Source organism: Numenius arquata, chromosome Z, assembly GCF_964106895.1.
Source record: "Numenius arquata chromosome Z, bNumArq3.hap1.1, whole genome shotgun sequence".
In the NCBI taxonomy this organism is placed as follows: domain Eukaryota; kingdom Metazoa; phylum Chordata; class Aves; order Charadriiformes; family Scolopacidae; genus Numenius; species Numenius arquata.
In genome coordinates, this window is record NC_133616.1 from 25,574,636 (window position 1) to 25,599,362 (window position 24,727).

At 38.0% G+C, this 24,727-nt stretch overlaps 1 protein-coding gene across 1 annotated transcript in view; it reads right to left on the reverse strand.

Moving 5' to 3' along the window:
* Nucleotides 1-834: 834 nt before the first annotated feature.
* JMY (junction mediating and regulatory protein, p53 cofactor) overlaps nucleotides 835-24,727 on the reverse strand; it is a 60,042-nt gene continuing 36,149 nt past the window's right edge. Inside the window, exons 5-10 of the mRNA XM_074166160.1 lie at nucleotides 22,416-22,581; nucleotides 16,728-16,915; nucleotides 9,500-9,586; nucleotides 6,398-6,493; nucleotides 4,664-5,216; nucleotides 835-2,363 (exon numbers count right to left, since the gene is read on the reverse strand). Of these exons, the coding sequence (XP_074022261.1) occupies nucleotides 2,056-2,363; nucleotides 4,664-5,216; nucleotides 6,398-6,493; nucleotides 9,500-9,586; nucleotides 16,728-16,915; nucleotides 22,416-22,581 (1,398 nt within the window). The 3' untranslated portion in view covers nucleotides 835-2,055. The remainder of the gene's footprint in view (nucleotides 2,364-4,663; nucleotides 5,217-6,397; nucleotides 6,494-9,499; nucleotides 9,587-16,727; nucleotides 16,916-22,415; nucleotides 22,582-24,727) is intronic.

Consider the following 24,727-nt stretch of genomic DNA (forward strand, 5'->3'; position numbering starts at 1 on the left):
CATAATGAAATATGACATTGGTAAGAGACAGCAGGTCCCAGATGTGTGCAACTCCAAGGGCTGCACACTGAGAACTCTGACACTGCATCCTGCTTTAGGTCCAAGTGATTTCATAGGACCTCAGCATTTGACGGGACTGCATCCTTAGCAGGGGGACTGTAGACTGGTAAAAAAAGAAGACAACAACCATTTGCACTACAGGTACTGCATGGCAGTGATTTTCAACCCGCAGTCTGAATTGCTTCTATGGGGCTGCAAAATATAGAGGAGAACATGTATTTATATTGTCTGGCAATGTACACGTAAGACTTCTAGGAGGATACACTTCCAATGTAAAATGTTTAGGAGGTCCACTAACTAGATTTAAAAAATGTGAAGTCAGTCTTGGAAAATTCCTTCCTTTTTTTTTTCCTCCCTAATGACTCATAGTATTAAAGAGTATTCTTGCTAAAAAGTGCAAACAAGATCCCCATGACTAAGTTAGATTTACTAAAATCATAAAGTCAAATCACAAAGTTTAAACTTTCTCAGTTATCTAGGAAATAAAAGGAGAATAATTGCACTGAGAAAGCCAAGTCAATTCCAAGGTGTGTCTTTTCTTATGGCTGTCACTTGATTTCTGAAGGGCTGTGGGAGTTTTCAGTATGCAAGTACAGAAAAAAAGTTATATCAAATATAGCAAAATTATTTTCACTTTGAGTTTCAGCAAGAGTTAAGTACACCTCCACTTCTGGACATTCAGCTCCAAAATTAGCAGTACTTTTGGTATGTAATAGAAGGAGCACACCATAATTAAGAGTATTAAATCATTAGTGTGGTGAATGGCTAGTCCATGAGGAAATAAAGGTAACTTTTATTTTCCTTTTTCAAATTTTTAAATATTATTTAGCATACCAATTGAACAGTTTGAGACATAATATTTCATAATCACAACAACATTCAGCAGATGATGTACTAAGTCACCATCACTTTTTAAACAGCTGTAGCACTGTATCAATAGTCACTCCCCAACTATGGTAATAACCAACCAGGGTAGAAATGCCTGATTGTAGAAATCCCCCAAATTATCTTTTTCATACTGCTAGCTGTCTTGCAAGGATTATAAATATTTATCTTCCATACTCTTGAAATAACCTTTGATTTCTAAACAGATTTTTAAATTCTTTTCAGAGTCATACCTCTCCAAATTTTAAGTTTAGTGGGAACTTTCATTGAGACCTAAGGGAATCCACAAGTCGGTAGCAGAAAAGAATAGCGCTGTATGCTGTTATTGTAATCAATAATCTTTGTGCTACTGATGCAGCCATAATTTTGAAAACTAATCCCTTGCCAATTTCTGTTTTTTTCTGAAATCACTAACTTCATCTGCTGACATCCAATATCTGCACTTTCAGGCACCACAGCTTAGTATAATGCAAGTTCATGGGATTCATATGAATAGCAGAAGTATAAATTATATTTGTATATTTACTGTTTATAGTCTTTAAATTCAGTTAAGTAAGAGACTTTACAGATTAAAACCAAGCTATCAAAGAATCAGTCACACAGGTTAACCAATGAGATTTCAATGTGTTCAGCAGTCAAATCTAATCGTCCTTCACTTGGAGCTACTCAGTTTGAAGTGATAAACATGCTAAATTTTTACAAAGCCAGAAGTAATTAGAAAATAAGTACAAGGTGTGTCCAAGAGTGATTGTGCTGCTTTGTTACTTAAAAGCTTTTTAAAGCCTTTTGGTAAGCTGCAAACAGTCCCTTCAAATTTACTAAACAAAATAGAGCTTTTTATAGGAGCAGTCCTGTCAATATTAAGCAAAAGTATTCAAACAATAAAAGGCTAAGATGTTGCCTAAAAAAAGTTCTCCTTACTATAAACCTTAAATTCTTTGAAAAGTCAGTGATACTAAATTCATATGTGCATGTTTTACCACGCTGGACATCAGACTGTTTAGTCACATTCATACTAAGTCTCCTAGAATGCACAACCTGAGGCTTAGCCACTATTGTTATACAAAAAGTGTTCAAGAAATTTTTTTTTAAACTTAGGTTAATTACAGGTTAGTTTTCCCAGTCTGTGCAAGGCAAACTCTCCTCTTCATCCTCTGATTCAGGTGATGCTTCCTTAATGCGTCGCAATGCTTCATGGATGCTCCTTGTGAGAGGGTCAGTATCAGGCAGAATTGTAAAGGATTCTCTCAAAACATCTTTCTGCACTTTCTTCAGTTTCACCCCTTTCCTGATCTGTGCCAAGATGTTATTGCTATCATCTTCATCAGGAAAAGGAGGGAGACTTCTCTGCTCAACTTTTCTTAAGTGAAAGCTGCCACGTTTCAAGGAAGCCAGCACTTCATCCATTGGGGAACTCACTGCAGTAAATCAAAAGAACTTCAGTATTATTTTTATTAAGTTTTATCAGTCTTCATTTATTTTTCCCACAGACCAAAAAGTAGCTGCATACTATTTATGTTTTAGCCTCCAAATTTATCTTTCCTTTTACCAGGTCAAAACTGATTTACACAGACAATTATAATTTCTGTCAGGCAGGCAGTAAAACTTTCTGAACAAGATGGACTTCCTGTTTGCAGGCAGGCAAATCAAAATAGCTAAAATAAATACAACACAATGAAAGTGTTTATTACGTTATCTTTCTTGACTTTGAAACTCAGTAATGAGTTAAGTATGGGACTGTGCAGTGCATTCCCAGCACTTGTATTTTGTGGCATATTTTACCCACTGTATGACTATCAGTACATGCCAGTGAGGGAAGCAGCAGTATAGTCAACTGCAACAGCATGCACTTTCTTGCTTCTCTGGAATGTATTGGCACAGCATGGCTATATAAATTCCCCTCCTTTTATAATTAATGAAAACAGAGAAGTAACAGGTAATACTTTATCACAAATCCTTCCTTTATCACCAATTTGAAACTAGTTCTCTGCAGAAATAAAAATTAGGCTTTGGGTCTTTGAAGAGCTACAAGCAGGAAATATTTCTATCCCAGAGATTGCACTATAATAAAGTACAACAGTTTGAAATAGCACACATACAACGTGCAGCACAGATGAATTAACAGATGAATATGCATCTCCAGTTCCTTTCTGTGTACTGTAGAATACTTTCTTAAAGCCTGTTTTGCATTTATGAGTGGGCTTTGTCCATCAGACCAATGGCCCCGACAGTTGGAACAGACATGAGGAAAAGAGAGAAATAAAAGAAGAATAGAGGATTGCACATTTGAAGGATGAAGGAAGGATTGTAACACGCTCATCTGTGATAGAGACAAGTTTCTGAAGCCACTCAGAGACTTGGAACATCTTGGGGAACACAGAGCAGCAGGCAGAGTGCTGCTGCAGACATTAACAATACTATTAAGAGGTAAGATATAATTTGATTTTATATTTGTTATTTATGATGTATATCGAATTGCACACAAAATGCGTGCTTTATATGAAATTGCAAGATAAAATGGATATCAGAAAAATAAACAATAGGACAGACATTGAAAAACAGAGCACAGCAGCATCAAAATTGCTAATAAACTTAAGACACAGTACCTGTGACCTGCAAGATTAATAAGACCTTAAGAATTCTAGAGCTAGGCAGTTGCTTCAAGGGCTTTCAGTCATTTAAGGACAGCTCTAGAGGAAACACTCTTATTTCTGGCTGATTGATGAAGACAGTTCTAATTTTGATTTTACCTAGATGGGGGAAACTATCAATGGAGGGATGTTTTCTATAGTTGTACTTGACAGAGACAGATAGAATTTTTAATGAAATGTTACTACAGCCGTATTACAGCAGTGCAAATCAAGGCCCACTCAAGGTACTTTTTCTCAGTGGCTTCTCAGCTAATACAGTTCAGCTGAGATCTTCTGAAAATCACATCTCTGATTTTCAAATAAAAACTTTGCTCCAATATAGCACAGTTCACCAAAACACCAGGATTATTTTGTTCAAACATGGCTGCCATTCTCCCCATTTTATATAAAGGACAGTTAAAAAACAAGTAGCACAGAATGATCAAGTTGTAACAGATCTCCCAGCTCAGTCATGTCCTCTATTCATTCTCTTCAGTTTCCAAAGAAGTTTTTCTTCTTTTAACTATTTATTAACATACTTTGCTGAATGATTGCAGATTTAATTTACAATTTTAGTTACACTTCTATATTCTTACTCAGAACATAGAATTTTCTTACTCAGCTCTCAAGGATACTTGAGCGTTTGTGGATTTTAGTAAGAAAATTTGAAAAAAAAAACAACCACAAACATTCTCAAAGTTTCCTATGTCCCAAGACAAGTATTCATTTTACTAAGTCATAAATTATATAAAATTCTGTTATTATAAAACACTGCACCCTCAGGTGAAGCATATGCAATGCTGGCTGTACAAGATTCTTTTAGGCAAGGTTTAGCTCCATTTTCTAGCTAGTCTAACATGGTATATCATAGAGTGAATTTCACAAGTGTTTTCTGTCTAACTGAACAAGTATACCCCTTACTGGTGTAAAGGTCCTAAGGTTTATTTGAGTTACCATCCGTCAACTGAAAAGGATTTAACAACTTTCCCATAATTATATATGAATCACAGCATACACTTTTCTATAGAGCAATTCAGAAGAGGAACGGATGTGCCTTACAATTAAATACACAGAAACGAAAACATTACCTCTTCTCCTCTGTAAACCCTCTAGCTCACCAGTCTTCTTAAGCTTCTTCTTGGCACTGACTAGCTGACTGCTGTCAAACAGATGTGCTGGTGGGAGACCAGAAGAGTGCTGGACTCCCTTCTCTTCACTCTGCCGTTTAACAAAGCTGTCGCTTTTCTCTAAGGATTTGGCGGCATCTTCCTTGGAGGGCAAAGGTGGAGGCGGAGGTGGAGGTGGTGGAGGCAGAGGAGGTGGAAGTGGTACTACAGTAACAATCTCTGGTTGAAGCTCAGTAGTGGTGAGTGTAGAAGTACTAACATGAGGCAGTTCAGAGGTAACACCATTGGGAGGTAACGAGATATCTTGAAATTGTTCTAAGCTTGTGGGTTCCTGCACTTGCAAAGGCTGAACTGCATTTTCCAATTCCACCTCTTCGCTTTTCTCTTGGATTTGTATGGTTGCTGGCAGAGACTGAGGCTGATCAACACGGAACACTGAGCTGGATGCACATTTTCTTCTCGCATGAGCCAGCCGTAGTCTGGTTGATTTAAGTATTACTTGCCCAGGGTACCGCTAAAGTGAGTAATTAGGTGAGTGAGTGACAATTAGATAAGTACATGCAATGCACTATTCTAGATGCTAAGTACCTGTTGTTAGGGTTTGCCTTTCTGACAAGCAGAATTCACCTGCTATTTTCATTCATTTTGCTCTGGATGTAAACACAAAGCAAATAAATCCTCACCTTTTTGCAAAAATCATCCGTTTTCTTAATTTTTATTCTTGGTTAAGCCACAATTTACATGAGAGAGTTCTGGTCAGGGATATACATGGGTTAGAATTAGGATTTCACTAAGAACCAGACTGTACATTCAAAACTTTTTTTCTGGAAACTAAAATTCAAAATTCCCTCTTGCTTTCCTTTTCTAAAACTGGTCAATGGCTCCCTCTGCGCAAAGTCCTCTCTAACCAAATGCACTGGCCTGATATGTGAATCATACTGCTTAAAAAGGTATCTCTTGAAGACATCAAACATTTTGAGACTTTTCAAAAAGTTTAATTTTACACAACTCTAATAGGCCTAAGACCATAGAGATCATAACAATATCAACATGCTCATACATAAAGGCAGTTCATTAACAGTTGCTGGTTAAAATAAGTAATTTTGCTTTAATTTACAAAAGCTATGCAATTCATAAGCCTTGCAAACAATAAGGATAGGAAGAACGTACTGCCAAGCAAGACAACTTTCCAGCAAAGAAAATTCTCCAATATTCTTAACGTATTCAGCAAAACCAAAAAAAGTCTTCACCTATCAATACACTATCAGTTTTCTTGCACTTTCACCCCTTTCCTTACTCTCCCCCCATTCATTCCATCTTTTATCCCTTTTCTGATACTTATAATAGGAAGAGGCAGGTATTGGCAAGTGTTTTAGCAATCAGTGGTAGTGAGGATATGTCAGATGGTAATGCCCTCTGTGGGAAATACCATTTAGATTACACTTCTTTAAAGAACGTTGGCTAAGTGTCCTGTCACAAGATGTAGATCTTAAGAGTGTACAGAAGTTTATTATGGCACTGGGAAGGCAATGGCCAGAGGAATTTGTTACCACCAATGCCTTATTCTGTTGTAAATTTTCCAAAGAACAGTTAACTGCACAATGAAAGAGAATAGCTAATAGAGTAGTCTCAGAATGAGTGAAAATTTCTTTTGCGAAATAAACTAATTAATAGAACAAATCTTTTTTCTGTTACCTGTTTAAATGTGCGAAGTCTGTCCAGTGTTTTCTGTCGTTCCTGACTAACCCAGGAGCTCTTTCTTTCCTCTTCATCTTGTAATTGATCTCGCTTCTGAGAAAATATGTGGAAAACATGCAAATATGACATCCAATACTATGTTTAGGATCATTAAGAAAACAGAATTAAAATAACTCTTCTGCTTAATGTTACAAATTACCTAAAAACCTACTTCTCAAATAAACACATTTCTGAACTTCAAAACTTGACCTTTTTCTCCCCCTTAAAAAAATATTATGCATTTCATGTTTTATAATCTCAGAAAAATGCAGAGCTCAGTAAAGAAAGATTTCAATCTGGAATTGAAACAGTTGAAAAATTGTTATCTTGAAGAATGAGAAATAAAGAAAAAAATAGAGACGTGACAGAATATTATATTGAAAAAAGCCCCCTTAAATTAAAACCAGCATGAACTAGCCAGGCAGCAAACCTGTATCCATTTTCTCTCATTCCAAGAACAAAATGACAGTCCAATATACAAGGTTGCCTTTTTAAAACAAGTCATATTAGTATTTTCACAGTGCAAGAAATCACAGAACGCAATGCCACAAAATTTTGAATCCAATACTAAGCAAATTAAGTCAACGCTTTCATTCTAATCTACAACAGTAAATATAAGTTTTGTATTTAATAAACTTAGGCTGTCATTATTTAATCCAGCTTGATTTTCTGTAAACTTTCCTCAGTAAAGGTCTGAAGCTCTTCCTTGCAGCTAAGACAGTTGTATTTTTTCTTGTTTGAGGATCTTACCTCAGTGAAAACACACATTTGGATCCACCTCCTTTAACTAGCCATCCATTTTCACAAAGCTTCAGCAAAATTACTACATCTTTGAAACAAAACACTACTGTTCAAATTTATTGCAAGTGGATGCTAGTTATCAGATGGCAAAAGTCACTGTATGTAAGTTCAGAAGTTACCAGGAAAAGCGACAGAACAGGTGACTCTAAAGAAAAAACCATGAGCAGAAAAAGCAGCTTTAATTCTTAAATGACTCACAGCACTTACTATTACTTTTAAAAGCTCATCATCATCATAATTCAAAATTCTGATCACTTTTGTGAACTTTTATTGTCATTTGGCCAACACAAAAGCAGTGTCTGCCTGCCTGCCATTTTCAGAAGTCAGCTAGTGGTCTAGTGTCCTTCATAAAGAGCCAACTCCTGTGATTTGGAAGTAAAGAAGTATAGATGCATTAGGGAGAAGGAGAGCAGAACACGTCTGAAAACTAGTAAGGACAGGAAACAGGAAAAGGTTAAGAGGAATAGAAGCATGCGCTGAAAAGAAAATAACAAAGCAGTGTGGCGAAGAAGTTAAAACAGAACCATAAAGAATCACAGAATCTTCATGGTTGGAAGGGATCTTTGAGATCAAGTCCAACCACAAAAAAAAAAAAACAAACCACAAAAAACACCACACACCACACCCACCCACCGACACAAACCAACAATCTCAGGCACTAAGAGCATGCCCTGAAGTGCCACGTCTACATGTTTCTTAAATACCTCCAGGGATGGCGACTCCACCACCTCCCTGGGCAGGCTGTTCCAGTGCCTGACCACTCTCTCAGTAAAGTAATTCTTCCTAAGATCTAACCTAATCCTCCCCTGCTGCCACTTTAGACCATTTCCTCCGGTCCTGTCATTATTCACTTGGGAGAAGAGGCCAACACCCACCTCTCTACAACCTCCCTTCAGGTAGTTGTAGAGGGCAATGAGGTCCCCCCTCAGCCTCCTCTTCTCCAAACTAAACATGCCCAGAAAAGATTATAGCAAGAAGAAAGGATAGTTCTACCACCCCACCTGGATGTCACATATGCAATCAGCTCAAACTTTTCCTGAAGCACTCTCAAATTCAAGGGGTTTTATTGTTTGGTTTGGGTATTTGTTTTGTTTTTAAATAAAAATAGTGAAAATGTAATTCTTATTTGGTTTCAGGTTTGGACACCCTTGAGGTTATCTTTTCAAAATTCTTCATGAAAACCAGTGGCTGAAAACTTATTTTACAATAATAGAAATTTTCAGTGACACTATTAACAGAAAAAAAAAACAACAACAAAAAAGTAGCATACAGTTCTTTATATAATGCAAGCAGGCAACTCCACAAAATAAATAACAAAAATGGTCTGTAGTGTTTGAGAGACAAGAAAGTCCTTCAGCTGGGTCAAGTCTTACTTTTAAGAGTGACAAATAGACTACAATCCACACAGCAAACTGCTTTGTCTTATTGTAAGCACTGAAAAAAAAAATATATTTTTTTTTAAGTTCCTAAAAGAATATGCCAATATCTACAGTCTTTCACAAGTAGCCTTTTTATAAAATAAATTATGCAGCTGACCTCCTGGACAAATGTATCAAATGTTAAAAATGTATAAGGATGAAACAGAATCACTTTCACTAATCTAATTGAAGCCTGAATTAAAGAGACTTGGATTTCAATGCATCTTTGCCAGTGATCTTTATTAAATATTGATACTATATCAGCTCCCAAGACCTAGCCCAAAATTTGAATATTCCAAGATAAAGTCCATTACGTTCAGCACAAGAGTCAGACTAGCTAGCCTATTCTCTGCCATGAGACTGTTCAGAGGATCATAGAGCATACAGCTGGAGCTACATCTTCATACAATACAATTCAAGTGATTCCTTTTGTAAAAAGAAGAAAAATAACGAAAAAGCTTATTAAGATTCAAGAATAAATGTATGGTTTTCTTATCTCAGCGTGTCTGATGCTGTACTCAGAAGTGCTTGGAATCATCTATGAGCACACGATAATACACTGCATGCAGCCTAACCCTAGCAGTAATCACTTAGTCACATAGACTGTGAACCTAGCATGAAAGAACTGTTTCACTTGCTTGCATTCAATGTTAGGATAACACAGCTATATACTCCCCCTTACCAGCATAATATGATACAGAAATCCACGGTGCAAAGGTCAGGGATATACACTATCTTTTTAAAACAGCTATCACTCTGAATATTCTCCTAATTAATGTAAAATGAGCAATGCAAGCTATTAATGAAACGCTAAACTCAACAGCAGAAAACTCAAACTTACTAGCTGAACAGTATGGTGCATTTTGTATTCCTCCTCACTCTGGTGACGCTGCTGAATCTTTTCATTATGCTTTGCAATACAAATCTCCTGTAGAGACATAAAATGTTATCTATAAAATAGGAATTTCAAATATTGATTTACAGGGTATAATGTCATATTTAGCAAATAGCATTAAGAAAACTTACAAAGCCTATCTCAGACAAGCTAATTTAACTTACAATAAAACCACAAAATAGAAACAAAAGCACGAGAGACAAACCCAAACCTATTAGTTTTAACTGTCAAAAGAATATAGACAAGTAACAGCTGCTTGAAAAGTCAGTTCTATAATACCAGTACAAAAGTGGCAACAAACACCAACCAGTCAAATATTTCATAAAACCCTTGTGAAACTCCATATATTTTTACACAAGGAAAATATCTAACTCAAATATACTACACGTTTCTCTTCATGCAACTAGGCAGCTTCCATTTACAATTGTCAGTTCATCTTTTGTCCATACAATCTGCAAGCACAAACATTAATAAAGTTGTTGCAATTTTATGCATGCACAAGCAGGTTCACTAATTATACAAGCAGGTTCATATCTGTAATGTCTGGTTTAAAGCAAGCATTTATTACACTATCTGCAAGTAACAACCAGCTAATGAAAACAGGCCATGTTACAACAGATGACGAAACAGGACCAAGCAAGCATAGAATCATAGAATGGTTAGAGTTGGAAGGGACCTTAAAGATCATCGAGTTCCAACCCCCCTGCCATGGGCAGGTAGATAATATAAAAAGAACAGAATTAAGTATCAGTACAAAGAAAAGGCATAGAATCATAAAATCCTTTTGGTTGGAAGAGACCTTTAAGATCATCAAGTCCAACTGTTAATGTAGCACTGCCAAGTCACCACTAAATCATGTCTCTCAGCACTACTTCTACACATCTTTTAAATACCTCCAGGGATGGTGACTCAACCACTCCCTTGGGCAGCCTGTTCCAGTGCTTTATAACCCTTTTGTTGTAGTACCCAATCTAAACCTCCCCCAGCACAACTTCTTCTATCATCTGTTACTTGGGAGAAAAGACCAACACCCATCTTACTAAAACCTCCTTTCAGGTAGTTGTAGAGAGTGGTAAGGTCTCCCCTCAGCCTCCTTCTCTCCAGGATGAACAATCCCAGTTCCCTCAGCTGTTCCTCATAGACTTGTGCTCTAGATGTTTCACCAGCTTTGCTGCCCTTCTCTGGACATGCTCTAACACCTCAATATCTTTCTTGCAGTGAGGGGCCCAAAACCCAACACAGTATTCAAGGTGGGGCCTCACCAGTACTGAGTACTGGGGGACGATCAGTTCCCTAGTCCTGCTGGCCACATTATTTCTGATACAAGCCAGGATGCTATTGGCTGCCTTGGCCACCTGGGCACACTGCTGGCTCATATTCAGCTGGCTGCCCACCAACACCCCCAGGTCCTTTTCCTCCAGGCAGCTCTCCAGCTGCTCTTCCCCAAACCTGTAGCGCTGCATGGGGTTGTTGTGACCCAAGTGCAGGACCCAGCACTTAGCCTTGTTGAAACTCATACCATTGCCTTGGCACAACGATCCAGCCTGTCCAGACCCCTCTGTAGAGCCTTTCTACCCTCAAGCAGACGTGCAGGAATTTAGATTAGCAACAAGACAGATAAAATCATAGGATGATAGCGAGGACCAGGAAATCAGACAGAATGGGCAATGAAATTAGGCCCGTTACAAGCACCACACAGGACTACAACAAAGTCCTATGGGTAATTAGAAACCAATCTCATGGCTGCATAAGAGGGGGCAGTGTTAGGAGCAGTCTGGAGTGTGACTGCAGCTAGAACACCAAAGCTGTGGGGTTCCCAGGCATCAGTCAGCTTGACTTGGAGTGGAGCCAGAGAGCAGCTTTGCCACTGAAAGCATTGCTCGGGGCAGCTGATCGAGTTATCAGCCATCAAGTAGCAGCAGAAAGACACAAAAACAAGGAGGGGAGGGATAAAAAAAGGCCACAATTTTTGACACCTGGAAATGCATAAAAAGCTCCATTCCCCTACAAACTGACTATAGGCACACCATGATCACATAAAATGGTAGCCAGTGTTCCTGTACCGGACAGAAATACTATGGTGTCTTGAAAGTTTCTGAAAAGTAAGATCATCGATGTTGCCACTATATACAGGTAACAGTCCAACAAGAGCCATCCCAGCTTCATCACCCAGATGGGGTGTACATAGCTAAACAGTGCTGGGTTTTATGTTTGTTTCTTGAGTTTTTTTCCCTGATGAAAAGAGTTTAATACAGCTGGCAAAGTTAATCCATTTAATTTGTGACTGCAAAAGTACAAACTACCTCACTTCTGCCTTTCAGGGAAACAGCAATAGCTTCAGAATATTATGAGAGAATCTGAAAGGCTTTTTATTGTAATACTACTTATTTACCTTTGTAGTTTAATCTTCATTTATGTGTTAAGTCCTGTTAAAGGGGATGTATGTTACGAGATTTAAAGTAGTATTATAAAGTAAAGAGAAAACATACGTTAGGTTTGGGTTGGGTTTTTTGAGATGTCTCAAATACTTGGTGGGCACACTTTCATGAAGCATTTTCTCTTTAGCATAAGTATTTAAATCTTTTTGATTAAAAGCAATAGTGAAAGATATTTTAAGCATGTAAAGAGGATAAACCAGACCAAAATATATTCGGTGCTGACTTTGTACTAATAAACAACCTGCTTTAATGTAATTAGATCTCTATGACTTGAAATAATAAACAAGACTAGGAGGGACTGAAAACATGCTGCAGCACAGGATTAGAAATCTGAATCATCTTAACTAATTACAGAAATGGTCTGAAAAAAAACAAAGGCTGCAATTTCATAGGGACAAATGCAGGTTTCTAGTTATAGACAAGATTAAGTGACTGCAAACAAATGTAAAAAAAAAAACCCCAGCCAGGGGGCACCATTAAAAAAATGATATGGATGATTATGGCAGATTACAAATTGAACATAAACCAACAATCTCTGGGAAAAAAAGAAAACATAAGTGGGTGTATGACAGGAATACAGCCTGCTGCACATGTGAAGGAGTCCTTCTTTCTCAGCACTGGGAAAGCAGAAGCATTATGTCCAGCGTGAGCCACACTTCAAGAAAGATGTTGACCAGCTGTACAGAACTGAGAGCATCAAGAAGTAATGTGCATTTCTCTTTTAATTACCTGACTGATTTCACAGTATCAAATTGTAGTTTATTAAAAAGACAAAAAGGGAGACCTGAGGAACCATTTCAACCCTCATTACTAGGTAAATTATGTTTAAGACTAGAAACATAAATTATATGTAAAATAGATCGGCATTAGTATTATATTTTACTAGTTCCAGCAATCCTTGCTTTCAGGTTAAAAAGCATTCCAATTAAAAGTTTAGCTTCTCATTTAGTAAACTCAGTATGTACAGAAAACATTTTACTGTAAGCATTCTGTGTAGTTATGCCCTTATGTTGATGCAGTATTAATAATAATAATATGAAAGTATACCAAGTAACCTTATGCCAGCTGTCACTGAATCTATATAACAACTGGTTTTGCGCAGGCTATGCTTTAAACTGTGGACTTGCAAAGTAGTAAAGGTGTCCTATTAAATGAACACAACAGCATGTGGGGAAGGTTCCTAGATGAAAGCACATATTATGAACACACCCCAAACAGCTTCACCAACCAGGTGCTTTTCCCAGTCTGCTCTTTATAAGGAATATTCTTTGTGGATGGCAATAATTCCATTTCTTCACAACTATTTTTCCAAAGATATTTTTCTAGACGCCATCCACACCATCTTTTTGACATTGACTCTTTGCTAGAAATCTAGCTCCCTAATAAAATAGCAGCTTGTTCCATATGATAACCTAATTAATACTGCTGTGCAGCCAGCAGGGGGTAGACTGGGACAACAATAGCAAAGACCTACATGAAAAATCCGTAACTAGCTTTCAAAAAATAAAAATAATGAGACCACTATTAAAATCTTATTTTTGAGTAATTAACTGTCATCAACAAAAAGAAACATCAAGAAATGACTGCTTAGTAAACGCAAATGGGTTTGTATAAAAAAAAATACAAGAACAAAGAGTTTATACTTATGGTAGTACAGTGAAAGAACATAAACCTCAGTAAACCATAAATTTAAAAATGCTGGCGCAGTTATTCAGAATCACAACTGATCAAGGTTTCTAACAAACCTTCAGCAAAAGTTTTAAAATAAAGGTTTGGTGCAAATACTTGACAACATTAAACAATAAAAGCACCACTGCTGAAACAGGGAAGGAATTTCTGAGAAACAAAATGAATAGAGACTATAGTCACAGAAGTTTATATTTATATTACTTATAGTCTTATTTTACGCAAGAGTAATTGATTCCCTTTCACTGCGTTATCTCCTAAAGATGAAATATTTTCAAATACCTAGATGATGAAATGACCTCCTCCAAAAAATAAACACTGATGAGAGAGAATCATTTCCTATTGTTTACTTAATCGTGGTATCTGCTGCCAGAAAAGAGCCATTCTCCTAAAGAAATCTTCAGTAGCCAAAACTTCAATAATGAACAAGGACTGTAATTTCTAAATATATCACAAGACTGTGATATACACCACTTAATGCACAGCTTGCTTTTTGTTTTCAACTACAGGACAAGGTCATAACCACAAGGTTCAACCACATAACAAGAAAAAAAACCGAAACAAAACACCAAAAATCTCACCAACCCAATCCAAAACAGAACACTTGTTTACAGTTCTGTGTTAAGATACTCTGCTGAAACAAACATGGTCAGCAACACAATCTGAAAAGCGTTAAGTAGACTCTCATCTCAGTTCAACAATAAATGTTTCTTAATGGAGCGAGACAGACTTTGAGAAAGATTTACCACATAGTATGTACTTTCCAAATGCACCCTCAAAAACTCATTCTTTTCTCCACTTAGTATTCAGTCATCACTGTGCTCATTCTCACCATCCAGTCTGCTTCTGCATCTCATCTGTACCTTTGTTCTGTATACTCAACTTAAACTGCAAACTCTTGAGTGCAAGAACCCTTTCTTCCTCCCAGTTTTGTTAAGTACAACTACCCACATCAGGCACTATAAATAGTGTTTGTTAACAGTGTTTTGCAGTATCACTAGAATGGTCACTCAAAATATAAAGCTTGGCTATGTTTAAATCAAAGCCACAAGTCTTGATTTTCAGGTAATTACCAGTAAGCTTAAGTAGGGCTCTGCGTTATTCAGCAGTAATAAGTGCAGCTACAGTAAATACCTCTAACAAATGTCCATCAAGATGGCTATGGTCTTTTCTGCCCAATGAGTGTCACAAAATGGCACACAACTGATTCTGCTTATCCTTTTGCTCAAATAAAAATTTTTAATTTGTTAGTTTAAATACATGTTATTTTAATCTGTGATTTCTTTAGAAGCTGAAAGCTAAATATCTCACTGCAGCACTCAATGGCAGATTAACGCTACACTGAGCAACGAAGGTAGTAGAGAGCTAAAACTACTTCTGAGAGCGCTGTGATGTCCAGTAGTGAAGTTATACATGGAGACATTACCTCAGGTCCTGAAGCACTCCTCCAGGACAATGCTGAGCAGACATGACTATATTACTCCCATGCACAGACCCAGAGGAGCAACAGTACCACATACAACTTCTGCATCATGTCTCAGTGCACAAGTAGGCATGCTGCCACTAGTGTTACAGTCTAGAACTAATTCCTTCAGCTAAAATAAGGTATTTTATCATAGCATAACATGAAACAAATGAGCCAACTGAAGGTGACTAGTTCATTATACAGATAAGACGGCATGCTAAAAAAATTTCTACTCCTGCTTCAGGGTTGCTTCTCTCCTTCTTAACTCCCTTAAGTAAAGAACAGCAACAAGGCCCTCACTTTCAAACAGGTTTGTTTACTGCGAGATGCCAGCAGTGTCTCTTTGTATTCAGGAGAAAACAGCGTAACTATTATAAGGTAGCTGATACTAATTAGCATAATACGACAGACCAGATCTATTCTTTACTAAAAAGCCCAGCTTCTTGATACTTTCTTTTTACAAACTCATCTTAAACTCAATTACTCTGAGCAAACTTCCCATAACTGGCTAACAATAGACATTTCTTTTATAATAACTTATTTGCAGTCTTCTCCATATTGTGTTAATTAGAGACAGGACAGTGACTGAAGAAATATAAAAAAAATCCAGAACATAAAATGTATCAACTACTGTTTTGTTTGCTCTGTTATGCTTCAGATCCAGGTACAGAAACAGGTATATTAGTTAGGAAAAAGAGGCTTTATCCGCAATCTACTAGAACTCTTTATATAAACGAGTCATCTCCCACATGAAGGGACATGATTAGAAACATGCAATCACAAGAAGACCTGATCCAAATCTAGAATGAAGTCTCAGCTGAGACTTCTGCATAGCCTTATAGTATACAGTATGGAGTGCAAACCTATTTTATAAGTATTACAGTGCTCTCAAAACTTTTATCTGTTCTCCTCTGAGCTACCTTGCTCATTAATAATGTGTATTGATGTAACCACAAACTGCCAGGGAACAATTCTGGAAAAAAGGAATGAACATATTTACACACAATCAATACACAATTTTAAAACATTAGCTGTATTAAAACCATCTTCTGCACAACATCGCAATCATGTAACACATGAAAAAGGAAAGTGGCCCTAAACAGCACACCTAGTTTTACAAATTAAGAATATATACTAGATTTCATATATATCTGCTGAATACAGAGTATTAATGACACGTGACATACATTTAAAAGGATGAGGTAAGAGAATCAAAATAGAACTCAGTGAGAAAACACCCTTGAAAATTCTCTTCTACAAATATGTACGACTACTCTGTAAAAACATGCATTCTAACATGCACTTTCCACATGAAAGTATTCTGATTAGTTAATAGAGACAAGTTTATTTGTTGACTTCAAAGTAATTAAAGGCTCCTTTAAAGCTAAAAGGTAAACTGAATCTTAAATATATCAATTTAATAATACATGCTATTGTATTTGGTACTCTGTAAACCAACTTTTAGTAAGCAGTAAATATAATCCACAAAAATTCTAGGAGACTTGGAAGTTGTATCTGAAATGAAACCTTTTGAAGTTTTATTAAGTTTGTTAATTATGCCAGAAATTTGCAATTTAGTTAATACCTTCTTATTTCTGAGGTAGGCTTTCTTGGCTGAAATACGTCCACGCCTTGCTTCCAGCTGGCGGATTTTTTGTTGTAACTTTTGCAGCTCCTCTTTTTGCAAGTGTATAGATGTTGTCACATCCTCTTTTTCAAGCATAGCTTCCATACTTTCGAAAGTGTCGTAATATACCACTTCATCACTCTTTTCTGTTTTAAAAATGTCAGCAATGAAAAAGTCAAATCAATAGTTTGTATTTGATTAATATTTTCTTTTGTTTGACAACAGTCCTCCCACTGAGTTGCAAGTTTTAATGTAGAGGAATGCTACAGTCCTTTCAGAGGACTAACAAAAATCAAAAGGTCAGAGGAAAAGCTCTAAACAGCAAAGCACTGAGGGATCTGAAGTTGATATGAAGAACAGAAATCAATACCAATGAAGCACAGCCTGGTATTCAGATAAACTCAGAACATTAAAAAAAAATGCATCTGTAAACGTACACTTGTGTCTGTAGCCTAATTTCATCACAACATCCACTCATGTCTTTGGGTCTCCTAACTAATACAAGGGACCCACAACATGCAGTAATATCCTCTGGCCTTCACTACAAACTTCAGGATATACAGACTCTTTCTGAAGTCTTTGGAAAGACATTCTTCTGCCACAACCAACAATTCATTTCATGAAAAAAGAATCACACAACAAAACACCAAAATTCCTCTCTTAGGAGGTTTTTGACCTCCCAGATGCTGCTTCTGCTCAGAGGCAGCAGAGGGAGGGTAACATCAAGGCAATCCTTCAAAGCATTACAGGCCTGAAAAGGAGGTCATTACTAATACCTTTATCAACACTCATGATTTTTAGCCTCCCAAGTGAAGCATTCAGTGTAACATTGAGCTCATCTCTGAATGCTGCCTTCTCATCTCTTGCCAAGAAGGAAAGAGCGATGATTATAAATCTTTGCAGAATGCTGGGATGAACAAGCAGCAAAGGCCTCTTGTTCCTCACTTCACTGGCCTAGCAAGCAGTATATTTCTATGATACATCAAGAGCAAGTTGCATTACTGCTGGCTGAAACAACCAGATACAGCTGGCACGACCATCTAGTATATCTTATCTGCTGCACCACTACCCTTCGCTTTTGAACTTCATCAGCAACTTTCAGCAAGACCTCCTACTTCTGCTACTAGATTATTTGGGGAAAGGGGCATGTTTTTCTTTCATTGTCCATTTTAAAAACTGTTTTTACTTCATGTTATTTGTGTGTACAGTCTCCACTGCAACCAAAATTCTGATTGCCATGCTAATTTCAGCCTAGCAGAAGACAGGGCAGGGCCAGAAAAGAAAGCACAGCTCTAATCTAATCTTAAAATGAAAATTAGCAAAATCCCCAGACCTACTAGATTCTTTACTTTAGTGCTCAGCTAAAAAAAAAAAATAAAAGAAGCCATGAAGTTTCATCCACACATAAAACTCCAAGGTCACTAGAGCCTACTTTGAGACATCAGTGAGTAAAAATAAGACTCATGGCTGACAGCAATTGTATTCGGCTACGCACTCACATGCCATGGGCGAATTTACATGCAAATTTTGTTTTAGAATACTTTCATGCAGAATTAAAGACAGGAATTTACAAGTGAAACCCCAATAGCTCAGCTGCAAACCAGTCAAATCTACCGGTTCCAAAACTCAATGTTAAATTATGTTTTACTGTTTGGAAAAAAAAAAAAAAAACTCGGCAGCTCTACTGCTACCTCCATCAAATATTCCAAGACTTTTTCTACAAAGAGCTTTTGAGTTTCTGAAATGCCTATAAATTTGGTAAGTGCTTAAGACTCTAACGACTCAGCCACTTACCATAAAACATTTAGAATTATTCCTTTTCAGATACAATTCACACTATTTCACAGTCTTTAGCAGTGGAGTAGGGTGTCCCCCGAGTACCCAGATCCCTGAGCTAGCAGTTAGGGGCGGGGAGCAGGATGAAGCCCCCGTAATTCTAAAGGAGATGGTGAGGGACTTGTTCCATAACCTCAACATAAACAAGTCTATGGGCCCAGATGGGATTCACCCGAGGGTTCTGAGGGAGCTGGCAGAAGTGCTTGCAGAGCCACTTTCCATCATCTACCAACAGTCGTGGCAAACTGGGGAGGTCCCAGCCAACTGGCGCCTAGCAAATGTGACGCCCATCCACAAGAAGGGTCAGAAGGATGATCCAGGGAACTACAGGCCTGTCAGTCTGACCTCAGTGCCTGGGAAGGTCATGGAACAGGTCATCCTGAGTGCCATTATGCAACACATGAAGGATGCCCAGGTGATCAGGCCCAGCCAGCACGGGTTCATGAGGGGCAGGTCCTGCTTGACAAACCTGATCTCCTTCTATGACAAAGTGACTCACTTGGTGGATGAAGGAAAGGCTGTGGATGTTATTTACCTAGACTTTAGCAAGGCCTTTGATACAGTGTCCCACAGTGTTCTGCTGGAGAAACTAGATGCTCATGGCTTAGATGGGTATACTCTCTGCTGGGTTAAAAACTGGCTGGAGGGCCGGGCCCAGAGAGTGGTGGTGAATGGAGTGAAGTCCAATTGGCGACCGGTCATGAGTGGTGTCCCACAGGGCTCGGTACTGGGGCCGGTTCTCTTCAACATCTTTATCAATGATCTGGACGAGGGGATCGAATGCACCCTCAGCAAATTTGCAGATGACACCAAGTTGGGTGGGAGTGTTGATCTGCTGGAGGGTAGAGAGGCTTTGCAGAGGGACCTAGACAGGCTGGATCGATGGGCTGAGACCAACGGGATGAGGTTCAATAAGGCCAAGTGCCGGGTCCTGCACTTGGGTCACAACAACCCCAGGCAGCGCTACAGGCTTGGGGCAGAGTGGCTGGAGAGCTGCCTGGCAGAAAAGGACCTGGGGGTGTTGGTCGACTGAACATGAGCCAGCAGTGTGCCCAGGTGGCCAAAAAGGCCAACAGCATCCTGGCCTGTATCAAGAACACCTGAGAGGTGATCGTCCCCCTGTACTCGGCACTGGTGAGACTCCACCTCGAGTACTGTGTCCAGTTTTGGGCCCCCTACCACAGGAAAGACATTGAGGTGCTGGAGCAGGTCCAGAGAAGGGCAACGAAGCTGGTGAGGGGTCTGGAGCACAAGTCTTATGAGGAGAGGCTGAGGGAGCTGGGGTTGTTCAGTCTGGGGAAGAGGAGACTGAGGGGAGACCTTATCGCTCTCTACAACTACCTGAAAGGAGGCTGTAGAGAGGCAGGGGTCGGTCTCTTCTCCCAAGTTACAGATGATAGGACAAGGGGTAATGGCCTCAAGTTATGCCAGGGGAAGTTCAGGTTAGATATTAGGAAATATTTCTTCACTGAAAGGGTTATCAGGCATTGGAATGGGCTGCCCAGGGAGGTGGTTGAGGCACCATCCCTGGAGGTATTCAAGAGAGGAGTTGACATGGTGCTCGGGGATATGGATTAGTGTTGGGTGGTGTGGTGGTGTGTGTGTGGGTTGTATGTGGTGTGTTGTGTGTGTGTGTGTGGTTTTTTTTGTTTGGTTGGGTTTTTGTTTGTTTCTATTGGTTGGGTTTGTTTGTTTCTATTGGTTGGACTAGATGATCTTAAAGGGTCCCTTCCAACCTAGGTGATTCTGTGATTCTGTGATTTGCACTCACTCAGCCTACCCAACCGAAGCAGGAACCTACTACTGCAGTCTCTGTTGACAGCAATGCATCCACCACAAAACCATCTTACAGGGATGTACAAATAGCTTTGTATGGTTAAGACCCTTTAAAACTGTAACCTAATAAATGAACATTTTGTGAATTTCAGTGCAGGTATTTGGTTAATGACAGTAAAAAAGTACTGCTGTTGTTTATAATATGACAACATATTATCATTTGATGTTCTTCAGATCCAATGTGCTAAATTTGCAAAAGAAAATGTTTTTTCTTGTATCTTACAACCAACTGGCAGTCAAATCAAAACACGCTCTCAAAAAATGCTGTTGGGACTTCCTTAGCAGTACCGCTGATGTCCCTCAAATCAAAACAGAATCCAAAACAGCAACAGCCTTTACATGTCACTAAGACACATGTATTTCAAATCATACAGATGCGCACAATTAAAAGGCTATTACTTTACTGACTATAACTACAGTTTAAAAGGGAAGCATAACAGAAGATGCAACAGATCATTCTTTTCTCTCTGACAGCATAGGAAACAATACATTAAAAGACTACTAAATGTTTTAGATGCCTTCATTCAGATTAGGTGCTGAACAGTCTTGGACAGATGTAGCCACTGAAGAAGTGTCACATTCTTCACATGAATTGTTCTATCCCCTCCACCTAAGTTACGTTCAAAGAGGTAATTTCATCCTTTGATCAAAATTCCCACACATTTAAGAACTGTATTTTTCATTTTCTGTCCTGTGGGATATTAACTGTGTGTTGTTAAAAAACAGTAATTCCTTCTAACGTAGGTGTCTTTAATAGGTGGAAAAAAAACCCACACAACACCAAAAACCACCCACTGGGACTGTGCAATCAAGAATACTTTACAAATTTAAAATAGCAAAGGAAACCAGAACAGTGAACTACTTTGCTGCCATTGGGTAAGGAGAGGGTTGGTTGGTTAGTTGACTGGGGCTTTTGCTTTATTTTGGGTCAGGTTGTAAGACTGGGTTTTGGGGTTGGTTTTTTTTGAGATTTCTGGAGAAAACATTAGTGACAAGCTGTAATGAGCTGTTTTTACATCAGGCTTAATCTCTGTGGGCCCTTAAGTTTTACCATCACTACATCAAAGAGGAAGTATTTTGATACTGATTTTTGATCTTCAGTACCAAAATTAAATGTCTGAGACATCTACCTCTAAAGCACTAACTCACTCTCCACAGAGCCACCCGGTTAAGGCTGCCAATTTTAAAGTAATTTACAGATTTTTCAATCCTCATCTTCCATACATACAGTTACAGTTGTTGCCATCAGAAGTCTAAAAGGAGGAGACTGAAGTAACAACAAGAAGATACTCATGTTTTCTCTTTTTCCAGAGGCAACTCACAACACAATCCATCTTCAAATCTCTCAAGTGACCTTTCTATCCATAATAAAATTTGCTAAGCAAGCCCTATGCACTAAACAACAAAACACAGCCTGTGTGAATAAAAACATTAACTATAGAAAGGTACAAAGGACAGAATCCAAAAATGCTGTATGATTTATCTGTACCATTTCCACAGTTTGCAACTACACAATGTATAGCAGGTTCTGGAAACATAAGGTCTTCATCACTGCTCTAGATCAGTGAGAAGGCAATACAACAAGCTTCAAAGTTTAGCTGAAGGACGCTGATTTGCAGGAATACCTTTTGAAAACCAATCACTTCAAAGAAATGAATAATATCAACACAAATTTTCAATGAGACAACTCCAGTAACTAAGACATTTCCTCCTCCCTGAATTTAGTTTTCCAAAACTTACGTAGTATCTTATATCCTTATGTACAAACACAGGCAATGAGAACCAGACCAAAACTTCCATATCTGTTTATACGCCTTAAGTACTGTTAAATTTTACAGCTGTTCATATGTTAGAAGATCCAGCTCTTCACATGGTAAAGAATCTGTTCTCATTTCATTCCCACAGGCTTTACTAGGCTCTTAGGAAGATAATTTTCTTTTACAGATTACATCTTAATTAAAAAGCATAAAGCACCTGACATCAGTCTTTTGATGCTTTCAAGTTGTGCAGTCAGCAGCAGCTCTTCACATTTCAAGATCTCAAACTGCACTTCATATAACTGAAGCTGTAGATCATAATAATCAGCTTCTAACTGGTCCAAATGGGCTATGGCTTCTGTACCACCTTTCAGGCTCTGCATCTAAATGGAAAGAGGAAAAAAAAAAAGAAGAAAAAAAACAACAAAAACACACACGACTCCAGGATGAGAACAAAACCACAGACTTCATGATTACAGCTGGATACAGTCTGGTACACTAATGTAACACGTTAAAATCGAACAGTTCAAGAGGAGAAGATAAGTATGTCTAAACATAGTTATACTAAAACAGAAAGCCAAACTGAATTAAACCAATGATCTATCTTACTGAACATCCGTTTCGGACAGAGGTTAACTGTAAACACCCAGGAAGATGAAACATAGGAGGCAGTGCAGTGATACCTCCCTAAAATGTTTCACCAGCCTCTAGCACAGCTTGCATCACAGCTTAAGTCTCAATGCTGCCTTTTATACTAAATAGACTTAACTGGATTTTACTCCTTAAGTTTGTCCCATCCCTTTTTTTACAGCATGTGTGCTTTTAGTATTCGCATTATTACTCACTGTCAGGGATTTCATAGCTCAATTAAACACCAAGGAAACAGTTCTGTATATTATGCTGCTTTCCACTTAAGACTGATAGACAGAAGACCTGTGAATCCATTCTTGTAACATCTATTTTAAAAATTTCTGCTACTATATTTAATATTAACTGAATGTATTTTTGGTATTTCAACTATTAGCATGAAAGACTCATTAAGTCCTTAAGTGAGTATTGTAAATCTTACGATCAATGACGTATAATTTATGTTTCAGTCCAGTGCGACACCAAAATGTCTTGTTACGCCATTCTATTACTCTGCTTCCATATTAAATTACTAATTGTGACCAGAACAGTAAAGGACATAATGATGGCATATTTGGAGTGAATTAGAGGCTAGTTTTCGAGACAAAAGGACTGATTCTCTTGAACCTTCCAATTTTTTCCAGAAGAGGTATAATGTTCACTTGTCAAGCAAGGTATCCTGGATTTTGGCATTTTCAAAGGATTTTCTCATTGTAAAAAAACATACCATAGCAACAAAACATGGTGAAGGTTTTTTGGTTTAGTTGTTTTCTTTGTTTGTTGGGAGAGTTTCCCCCCAAATTAAGGCCATGTCATTCAAACCTCTATCATAACTAAGAAATTTTGCTTAAAGTGTCGGTAACCTCTAAATTCACTAAAACTTATACATGTTTTTTTTATTTAAAAAAAGACGTTTCCAAATTTAAGTCCACAGACTCTGTATAAAGACTGCTTAGAGATATAAATGGGCCATTTTCAAAAGCATTAGCTACTCAAGTTATAGCAGCTCAGTATTTCATTCAGCTGCAGTGGTGTCTGCCTGATAAAGGTGATACAGGACCTGTCCGACAACTGAGTCTTAACTGTAGAAGCACACATTACAGACAGTGCCAGCTACTAGGTCTTTTTTAGGGGTAGAACACAACTATATTCAGTTTTCAGGTGCAACAGCAACGGGAAATAAATATTGTCATATGGTTCTCAGGCAGAAATGCTACCCACATAATAGCCCCTCATGAAAAAGAAAAATAAGGACCTTTAATTTCTACAATTTACATTAAAACTTTACGTGAGATACTATATATGTGTGATATTTCAAAACAATATCATAACTTTTGGGAAATGTCAGCACTTTTGTTAAAAAGTTGAGTGTTCAATTCTTGATGTTACAAATTGCCATCTCATCTGTACTAGTAATTTGCTGCATACTTGGTAGGTCTCAAACTGATCAACACAGTGAAAGAAACACAAAGAACTTTAACATGAGAACATTACAGGAAAGAAACATCTTGCAGTTGGACAAAGAACTAGAACTGAGGAGATCCAAGTTCAATTTCCTTCTATGCCACAGCTTCTTGCATTAACTCAAGCAAATAATTTAAACTCTCTGGCCCTTAAGGTCTTTGTTGTCTCATGCACACTAAGTGAAGAACTTAAGCAGGAACTTAGGTTTCTTAATAGTTCCAAGGCAGAAATGTATCATCTGTAAACACACACATTGGTAATAAAGATAAAACAGTTAAAACAGAAAGCCTCTGACAAAGAACTATGAACACACGTACTAAAGGGATAGATGACAAAATTAAATAGCCAAACGTGGAATTGAGTGCCATCAAGTCCAGCTTTCCACCACCATGGAATGCTTCTAGACAAACCTAGAATGAACTGCTTTCATAAATTGAG